General features: G+C 36.8%; 1 protein-coding gene across 6 annotated transcripts in view; it reads right to left on the bottom strand.

Moving 5' to 3' along the window:
* LOC106160803 (neuronal acetylcholine receptor subunit alpha-3) overlaps positions 1–11,097 on the bottom strand; it is a 39,898-nt gene that overhangs the window by 3,442 nt on the left and 25,359 nt on the right. For all 6 annotated transcript variants that reach the window (XM_086999257.1, XM_086999253.1, XM_086999255.1 and 3 more), the window contains 3 exons: positions 7,604–7,648; positions 1,092–1,201; positions 158–693 (listed from right to left, as the gene is read on the bottom strand). In XM_086999257.1, coding sequence (XP_086855383.1) covers positions 158–693; positions 1,092–1,201; positions 7,604–7,648 — 691 coding nt within the window. The remainder of the gene's footprint in view (positions 1–157; positions 694–1,091; positions 1,202–7,603; positions 7,649–11,097) is intronic.

Raw genomic sequence — 11,097 nt, 5'->3', positions numbered from 1 at the left:
CGACTGAAAATAATTATAACGAACTGAGTTAGTTATTTCCAGGTCAAATACACTGTGAATTGAAACAATGCACGGTAGGTTGCATCTTATAGTAAGAAGGTCTTTATTTCATCACAAGAAAAATATATCTAAATGATAATGTAATCTTCCATCTTACCAATTAATGGAACAAAATCTGACGTGGCTGGCATGTTTTCGGCTATGAGCAACATAAAGACGGAGAAGGCTAGCAGTACTGTGATTCCCAGTGTTATTTTTTCTCCCGAGTCCGGGGGCAACCAAAACCCGAGCAAACTGAGTATGGAAAGCCACAGACAAGGGAAAATAACATTGATGAGGTAATAAAGCGTCCTTCTTCGTATACGAAGATAGAAAGTGACGTCTGGGTACGGTTCTGGACAGCATCCATAGAATTTCTCATTGCGGACAATGTCAATGCTTAAAAGGTCCCACTCCCCGCTAAACACATAGTTTGACATGTCGACCTTCTCATTCCTGCTGGTCATATTCAGTTGAAACCCATCGTAAGCCCATGAGCCAAATTTCATTTTACAAACTTGATCGTCAAACGGGAAAAAAGTGATGTCTATTTTGCATGAGCTCCGGAATTTAGCTGGCGGAGGCCAGAAGACTGTGCCGTTGTGATCAACCATGGCTTTACTTTGCATATAACCAGCAGTATAGTCGTCCGCACTGAAATAAACCAGGGTGTAGGTTTACTAAAACTGCTTACAACAACAACAATAACATTAATAATAATAATAATAAATGTAAAAATTGGTGGACCAAAAAGTTAATTTAACAAAATGATTTAAAGTGCTTAACATTTTATTAATCTGGTTCCAAGCTTCTAAATGAGAAATGCATTCATGCTAATCAGGGTTGCTTTTGTACTCTGATGTTTTTAAAATATAAAAGTTCAAACAGTGATTGTGTTAACTGCTAAAAATATTAACCGACACACATTTGACCAGACGCTACCATTGATAATTCGTTTGATTTTTGTTGAGACATTCAAAGTTAAGATTTTTTCACACGCACACATCGTCCGATCATGTTTTTCTAACAAATAGGTTAACCGTTACATTTACCTGTTGTATAAAACTATATCTGGAAGCCATATCTTTTCGCATGGCATCCGCATGACTACCAGGTTATTGTAGTCTGCTGGGTTCCACTTTAGACGTTCATCAACCCATTCCTGAAAGTAAACAGCTCGACAATATGACAATCAATAGTAATATCAACATATACATTATTTATTCTGAATATGTGCATTTCAAACAAAAGTGCAGAATAGAAAAATACAATATAAAACGGAAGGTGAAGTGTGAGAAAAATTCAGGGACCCATTTTTTTTTTTTTTTTTTTTTTTTTTGTTTTGCTTAAGGACATCGTTTTAGATTGTTTTTGTTTCAGCGTCAGTAGACAAAGCAATCGATTATACTGTATGTGCATGCAGCATTTGATCTATATGGACGGTGTCAGGTTTTTTTAACAATGTTATTTCTATGTAAAACCCCAGGTTTAGCTATAATCCCGCTTCCAGTTCCAACGGCTTAACTATCGACTCAAAAGCCAGGTCACGGTTTTAACAGGAATTAGATTAGTCAGACGAAACGTTGTTTCTTCACTTGTCAAATATTTTATAGGATTTCATCTCAGAGAGATGGTTCGTTAGCTTCATTTCATAGAAACGTGTTTGCTAAGATTCCATTTATATTGTGAAAATAACAATGCCATTTTGTAAAGCATGTAATATCAACAGTGAAAGTACTACTTGTATTTTTTTATTTGAGACAAAACTACACATAATTAGCACATGTATAAAAAAACGTTTTTTTTTCTCGTATGAGTTTGTAAAAGATCGATCAATTTTAGATTTATTTCCTTAACTTCAGGCAAAACAGTTGAAGCGTTTTTTTATCACCATGTTTCAGTCAAATACTTTGCTTATCCCATGATACGTTGTACCAAACCAGGCACATAACAGCCCTCATTGGCAATCACACTTGAACAAAACCTTGTGCGATCCCTTAATCTTTGAAAAAATAAAGCTGCCAAGAGAAGATGTTTTTATCAACTTGTTTAGGCTTAAGCATTTCAACGTGGTTTTGTTGTTTCACTTTTGCATACAGCCAAGAGAACTGTTGATAAATAAGCAGTATCTCATGGGGAGTTGAACTATATCCTCGAGCAGCAGACCATGACCCGCAAGTCACCAACTCTGCTGAACTTTCATCTTATCTTTCTACCAAGTCTGCTCAGATTGCTTAGTTACTGCAATTGCTTCCGACCTAACCCACGCTATATACGTAGAGCAAGCAACAGGCCAGATATTTTAATTGACACGGGGTTAACCACGGGTTGAGTCTCCTCACGCCCCTTACTCGTGCCCCTCTCTGACCGATACAGTTGGTTTTAGTATCTTAATTTTTTACGATAGATTTGGTTTGCAAATCTAATTATGTAAATTTTATCCTGACTTCAGAGCCACCAGAGCCATGAGGAGTTCACAGGCAGATGAAAAGTAGTAAATAATTTAAAAAAAAAAAAAAAAGCGTTAGCCATGGCCCTTTCCCTCTTTCCCATGCCTATTATTTTCCTAACCTAAGGCGATGGGAGGAACCTTGTTGCAAAACATAGGCCTATATAGGAATTATTGTTAGTAGTCTATGATTTGAAGATATAGCTACTTTGAAAATGTCAAGGTTTGGAGAGACAGGGTTTGGAAGTCACATATAAAAACATGTTTGATATAATGATGAAGAATGTGATGACTGCGTCCGACCTTTCGGCAGCAGGGTCATGTAATGCTGCACGTTTAAAGATCACAGCGTGTGGTTTTTAAGCAGGGTACCTTCGAGGGTTTAAAAGCTGCGTATCTATTGAAAATGTTACGTTGAAATAAATAAGTGAACTGTTTCAAATGAATCACTGTTCTTTCAACATGTTTTGCATGTACATGTACCCCTCTAGAGGAGTGGTGTCATTAATTTGCGTGGCTGAATCCGGTTTGCGCCATTTTCTTAAAACAGGGCATAATGAAAAAAAAAAGAAGTCTTATCAATCGCTTCAGATCTGTTCAATGCTGACTAGAAAATGGACCTTGGCCAGATTGATGATAGCACGGATTATTCTGCTTAGTAGGAGAGACAACATTCTTCGTCTATCTGTTGATTTTAGAGTTAAGACTTCCAGTAGACAGTAGTTGAGTGTAGGAAGCAGAGTTTGCAGTCTGAACAAATTTGTATTGAGCGATAAGGTGGCAAATGGTAATTAAACCGCGCAATGCTTTTTTAAAACTCTGACAACTGTGCTGTTGATACTGCGATTAGGGTTATTATTCTCAGTAGCAAAAAAGCAGCGATGCCAATATCATTGTTTTGTGACACGTCAAAGTTGATCAAAAAGCCACATTAAATGTAAATCTAATGGAAGTTTGCCCGCTGGGTGCATGACTTTATAAATGTACGAATGAGATTGGAAAAGAATTTATTATTTTTTTAGAGTCCAAATGAAAAGATCGAACCGTTTATCTGTTGGTTGATGTACAAACATCAAACTGAAACCCCAGTGAACCTTAACCAATGATACAGTTGAATTATTTGTTTCCCGCGTCGCTTATCCCGTGATAGAACGGACGTGGGGAAGTGTTGACAGCCATTATTAACTTAACTGGTAATCTGGGTATATCTTGAGGCGGTAACATGTCTTCCTAGGTCTTAACAAGTTCATAGTTTTGCCAATGAAAGTTCAGCAGTTTCAGAGAAAACTCTTTGGAAACCTAGGTGAGCGAACCTAATTCCAACGAGCCGATTATATTTTAAAGAAACATGAGAGATGTAGTGTTGTGTGGATCGGATTTGAACGTAGATTATTCCTCCATGTTCTAATTATAAATTCACTGTAAATCATTTTATTCTTTGTGGTGCACCAGTACGTATCTATTTAAATATATGCCTTAAAGTATAACATTTTTTTATTTTTGAGATGTGCAAGGTCCCCATTTTTCTTTATATTTCAGTTACCAGCTTTGTCAATGGACAAACATCCAGAATGTATAGAATTTCACTAAATACTATCTCTCATATTAGATAATGCCAATACGTACATTCCTAACATGTTCTGGTGCACAGATGGACATGTTGAACAATATATAAACTGTGAAGCCGTATTCTTACACCCCTGCCCGCTGAACATAACACTGACAAGGAAACTCAAAAAAAAAAAAAAAAAAAAAAAAACGTTCCTTTGAGCTGTATTTCAAATTCCCATGCTTAAGAAAGAGTAATACAGATACCAAAATGCATTTTTTCTCTCTCTTCGCGCAGAAATATACCTCTGTACCTTGTTAAACAGCCCATTAATTTCTCCAAGCTTCAAATACAATGCAACGCACCATTTCAGTGTTAAGGGGTAAAGTTGTTACGCAATTTGGAAATAACGGTCGTTGTTTGTCAAAATGTTGAATGCAGAAATATGCTGCCTTTTGAAAGCATGGTGGCAACAGGGGCCATTGGTGTCCTCAGAGCCAGAGCCTCTTTCGCATTCCTCACCTGTGTCAACTGAACAAATTATTCAATTTTGTTGTGTAGCCCTAAATCTTTTGGCCAAACACGTCGTTATCAATGACGAAGAACGCTTTGAAAAATACCAGCTAGTCAAAATTATTTCCAGGCAAATCGATGGTAGAAGTAGCAGTCAGATCTCTACCCGATATGTCATATTGGCCAAGAAACAGGCTTTATGCAGAAACACCTGTAAGCCAAATGTAAACACTGGTACATGAATACCACGGTCTGTATTTCGGGACAGTTTTATTTATATGTTTACCTCTGCCGACATCTCATGCTTAAATGGAAACATGGAAGATGTACGTATATTACCTACCACAGATAATAGTATCCATGGCAAGTCTAAGATATTCCAAGCGGTGAAAGGAGCTGACCCAGCAAACAGACAAGAATATTATATTAGGACAACACAGCGACAATTTTCATCTTATATATCGAAAGGAAGATGGGTGCTATTCAGACGTACGGCAAACCATTCCTCTTCTCCTTTGACAACTTAAGAAAGCTAAAAAATGGTATATTAATATGAAACATTACCTGAATTTATTAAAGTAAATGCCACAGCAACAGTAACAAATTGACAATTTGCCAAAAATGCCGCTTCGCTTGAAAGTTTCTTATATACTCTTCTTTCTTTAAAGCCACTACCTTGTGTATTATATCAAACTTGTCGTATGTTTTCCACTGATGCACTGCTAAAAAGCATTAATTTGAGATTTGGAGACATTCATATTTCCCATCAATCATAGTTCGCAATGACATTGTATGTCTCCTAGCTATCCATATGTGAGCTTTTATCATTCGGGCATGTTAATTCTGATTCAAATTCAAATAATTGAGGTTTCGATCTAGTATATGACACATGGAGGATTAAAATCAGTATCACAATAAAAAGATGGCAAGTATTGATCCTATGTAGAGGTAGACGTAGTTGCATGCTAACACGGGAGATATAACAAAGATACTTTGAACTGTAATGAACATGGACTTATTGCGGCTATGGAATGGTATGATGAATCTGTAAATCGTGCTTTTGCTGGTAAATATGAAGGGAACAAAGTACTCAAAACACCCAGAATGACAACAAAATATATTCCGCCAATGACCTAAGGCCCACTTACGCAGATCTGAGAACCTGTTTTTGGTTTCAATCTGTCACACAATTTACAAGAATTGTGCAGTTCAACAGTTCACAGCAATTATTTTCACCTGTTTGTAATAAGCTTTTCCAGATGTCACACGCAATTTCATATAGCTCAATGTTGCACGAAAAAAGTGGTATTAAAATGAAAGTGAAGCGTTGGTCTTAACTAAGTAAATCCTTCGCGCACATCCTCTACTACCCTCTACCAGGGCGACTGATAGATTTTTAGCTGAAAATGACAATCCATCTAGCTAGAGACATATCTGTGAATATCCGTAAAAATCTATCAGTCGCCCTGGTAGAGGGTAATCCTCTACCATGCCCCATATGAAACCAAACCAGTATGTTCGAATTTTGGGTTCTATTAGTTCGAAATAAAAGCCATTGTCAAATAGATAAAATCAAGTCACGACATGCCTAATAAAATGTCTAAAGCAAAATATGATGGAAGAAGAGTGACTCCAACATTTAGTAATTAAAAGATAATGTCAAGGACAACAGGTTACGTAATGGGAAAAAGCAACGGGTTATGTCTTCTAACTCTTTAGTCATACAGGTCAGTTTAATTGGCCTACCACTTCTTATATTAATCAGAGAGAGCATGTATCAAAGGATAAATATGACTGGTACTTCAATCCTCAATTCTCAAATATATATTAATTCCTGCACATAAAAATAAAATGATAAAATTATTGAAGGAATAACATGACACACCAACGTAACTTTCTTGCACTGAAAACGTCTACTTCCTGGTGCAATTCCCAAAACGGTATTTCTTCTAAAACCCATTGTTGGATGTGGCCATATATCAGATTTCTGATCCATTTAGCAACTACATCTGTGTTCTTAGGGGAATGGAATAAAAATTATTATTCTTCCAAAACGACTATGGATGACAACGGTAGTTTTGAGAACTACGACATCAAACGAGCTACGTGCTTTGTCACAATAACCATTATAATATATGCTTCAGACGCTTGAATATTGAGTTTTAGCGTTAGGTACCACATAAGAATTATATCAAATCAAATGAGAGATATGTAACTTTTGAATAACTGAATACTTATGGCCACCAAAGCTAGCCGAAAACAAGTCCAAATGTTGTCAGAAAAGTAGACCGTTGTTTGGAATTCCCTACGAGGACACGAAGGAATTGGGCTTATATTATTGATTGACATATGGCATATTAATAAAAATAACAATTTCTTGTTTTAAGCTGTCTCTTAGGGTTATTCAAATCAATAGATCAAAAAGCTATTTGAAAGTTGAACTAGGAGCATGCTGATTTGCAGCCGTAGTGGTATAATATGACATTTCGCCTCTCTTCAGGACTCGCTATGTTTTATGGCACGGCTGAGGCAAAGTGCGCATTTTACGTTCAGTTTTCTCAGAGGACTATGCAGCATTTGTATAAATTAGATTTGATGCCAAAGTAACAAAGTGCGTAGTCATGCCCTTTTTTTCGGATCGAACTTTTTTTGAAAATATTTAGTTTTACAGAAGACACTCGTCTCAAGGGGTGCTTACATCCTCTGAAAGATGGAGACTATGTGCAACGTACCTATTTTACTTCATACTGTAATCAGCTCTCTGTCGATTCTCAGTTTCTGTTAATTCCGTTTTGAAGACCTGAATGTAACCCGGGAATATTCTAACCCCAGGTTAAAGCGTTTATTTAGGCGTCTGTTATGTGCCACATACCACCTTGTATAAAGCAGTCATTAATTTGATATCGATACAAGTTACATACATAAATTCTTGCCTGCCACCCTAACGCCAATCCTCAAAGAAGTTTTAAGTATCTGATACATGCAAGCACATACAGTGTACACCGTTAAATTGATGTTACTTTTCCTAAGTTATAAAATACGTAAATTCTTACCTGCTCTAACCAGACGTTTGTTGTTAGTACCTGGTTTACTTCATCCTGAAAAAAAGAGAACACGTAAATAAATCGTCGCTGAATGACATACAAACAAGGATCTTCAATACCTGTTGGCCATTTCCAGCCTCGGCGTGCCAATTATCACCCCTTTCGAGAAGCAGTCCCTGCAGGGAGCTGAAAAAATTGCTGATAAGGGTCGCAGCACTGCAAATAATGTACAAACTCAAAATAAACATTTTGGTTCTTTGACCAAAGCAGGAGGCTGGGGTACCTAAGTAATTATATCATGGGAAGCACGAGGGTGTGTGTGTGTGTGTGTGTGTGTGTGTGTGTGTGTGAGAGAGAGAGAGAGAGAGAGAGAGAGAGGGCTGGTGATAACTGGAACATATTTCATTAAGTAAAACGCATTGAAGAAAAATGAAATCGTACTTAAGAACAGGTATAAAAAAGGTAGGCCTATAGTTAACTTCAAGCAAGAGATATATCCAGGTTGTGCCCTGTGTACAATGATCCTTTACAGACATTTAGCTACAAACTGTTTTTTCACAGACTGAATATCGGAGACCCTTTGAGGCTCTTTTAAATTATCTTTGGTTTCATTCGACATATCAATTTGATTTTCTCCCATCTGGAACCATTCAACTTAAATGTGATGAAACAAATGATAACACATATAATTTAGTTAAGGTTTGTTCATAGGGACTGCACGCAATTATTAGCTACCTAGTTTCGAAGTAACATCAAGCACTACACGGAAGCGCAAGCCTGTTCTCGATACTTTATAATCGTGACAATTGTAGCGTGGCTAACGATTCCATGCAGCTGTTAGTCATCATTCGACTTGGCCTACATTTAAAAGTTTAAATTGCTCGAGAGAGTATTTTCGTTTTCCATACTTTTAAACTGTCTTAGAAAAGATCTAGCTGATAAAACGCCGCAGAGTGTATGTCCATTAGCAACAAATCCCACGCATATGTTTCGAAAAAAATTCGAATCACCTGTTATGACCAGATAAGCCATTGATCGCTGTCCTTGTATTGTGGTTCGGCATTTATGGTGGCAGTAGTCATTCACGGAGCACTGACTTCATACCTGTATGACTGACGCAAAAGATAACCAGGCAGCATTAGGCTATATCAAGGTCTCATGCACATGTTTTGAATTCCTCTTATCTTTACAACAAAAAATTTGAAAGGATCAACGGGAAAAAACCATGTATTTCGAAAAAGCGGTTGCCATTATGTAATTGTTGTTTGTCAATAATGCGAAAAATCAAAATGTCAGGTTAGGGTTTCGACCTGCATATAGACTATCTTCATGGCAACACAGAATTTGAGGACTGGTTCTTTGCAGGGAATCCATGCACATATAAAACCTTTCTGTTATAAAGTTGATGAGGCTGCATGGACGAAATGTCCCTACCAAACACCTGTAATATATCGCTTTTACGCCCTCATATATCTGTCAACTTTTAATTGCACCTTTCTGGCAGTGGGCTGCAAATGTCAGGAAATTATCGTACAGATACCCGAGTTCCTTACTTGACTAATGTCATAGATTTACTAGTACTGTCCGTTTCAAAGCGATAAATTTGGGCTATCAATAAAACTGCCAAAATACAGCTGGCTGAACTGGGTTGCACGTGAGGCCATCGGTTGGAGTTTGTTTTGACCGTTACAATGTGTAATTGTATTTTTGCGTTGCCATGAGATAAAACTTTAACAGGAGAAAAAAATTAGACACTTTATTGCTCTGATACTGGCCACGTCCAGATTCTCCACGACTGACAAACAAATAATTTGTATATCTTCTTACTAAGGTTAGTAGACATTACAGGTTGACTGCTTGATTTTATTAATATAAATGATTTACGATAATCGAAAGACCTGTATATAAATAGGCCTACGGCTTAATTGGTGTCTGGTTGTAGCGTTTACTCACCGTGATTTCTAGTTAGTAATTCTTTAAAGTCTGTGCAAGAGAATAAGTCAGTTCAATGACCAGCCATTACTTTGTAGACAGCTCAGGGAAAACTCCAATTTATAACTGAGCAATTCTGTGTTTTAATTTCAATAATTCAAGCGAATGAAAACTTCATTAGCCTTATTATTTCTAGTCAGAGAATTATGGCAGGTTGAGTGAATATTATTCACCTTCTTTACTCCCGTTATTTCCGGTTTATTCCTCGAACTACCCTCTGGTACGGGTTTTTAGATAAACTGAGGATTGTAGGGAAGAAAAATTCGACTCGAAATGGATTGCTCCACAGCGCCTTGCTCCGTTTTTCTTCAAAACGAAAATGAAGCACATAGACTGAACTGGGAAGGAACTCTCACACAAATTTAATTTCAACTACTTCTAATCGATATGGGTAGAACACAAACTATATTCTTCTTGTGCAGAATGCATTCTTGCACATTTGAATAATCTCAAAGAGATAGTAAAGCTTCGACGCATTCCATGTGGTGATTTTATTGACAAGTAGAACTGCTGAAATTAGTTCATTAGTTGTGATACTTGGAAACAGAATTAACAGGCAATCCTACGGACTGCAATGGTTCATGAAATGGAAAATAAAAGAAGCCGATTAAATTGTGACGTCAACTCAAGTACCTCGTGAAAAATTACACGATGGATAGATGAATAAAATAAAATCAATTTGGTACAGTATATTAGGCTTTTTGGAAAGTATGGCGTGTTATGTATGCTACGAACATAGGGTAAGAAAAATCGACGGTGGATCATTCATACTGAAACTATATTGTTAAACATCGTTACCAACTCAGGTTAATAACTCAATATGTTTTATCGAAGGGCATGGCAAGGAAGTAGTCATCTTTCAATTTATCAGTTTCGTATCCAGTCGTCTTTTGGTTTTGGGTGGCTTTGGGGCTCTCTTTTTGCAACAGCATAAGATTATTGGACCTGTGTTTTAAATATAAAACGACTAAATAGAAGGAAAAAATTATATCTAGCTCTTTTCGACAGCATACATTTGGAATGAAACGAATTCTTAGGATTAATTCAAGAAAATAATGCTTATCAATGAAGAAATAGGAACAAAATACCTTCCCAAACGCCCAAACATTGTACAACTGGAAAAAAGTCTGCCACCATAAACTGTTTTCCAACTAATGACGTAAAACACTTAATCATAATTATGGATGTTGGTTTAATTCAACCAAATTTCTGAGACTAGATAATTTAATGAGGAAGTCATCGAAATGCATCTGTTAGAAGTGTGTGTTTTCACCCAAAAACAGACATTATCCTCATTCTAAGTCCTCAGCTTTTCTCCACAATCTCACAGTCAAGACGTGTCTAGTAGGTCTAACAAACGCACATTGCAAAAGTGTGGCAGAGCACCATAGTGGCGTTTCAGTGTAATGGCAGACTTATGTTTATTATTTATATTTCTAGAATGTGTTTATTTTATCAGCATGGTACTGTTTATGACATTGAAAACCATCCGGCTCTAGAAAATCATTTGT

This window comes from Lingula anatina, chromosome 1 (assembly GCF_051362555.1).
Source record: "Lingula anatina isolate TDL-2025a chromosome 1, LinAna3.0, whole genome shotgun sequence".
In the NCBI taxonomy this organism is placed as follows: domain Eukaryota; kingdom Metazoa; phylum Brachiopoda; class Lingulata; order Lingulida; family Lingulidae; genus Lingula; species Lingula anatina.
This window is presented reverse-complemented; position numbering and strand designations above follow the sequence as displayed.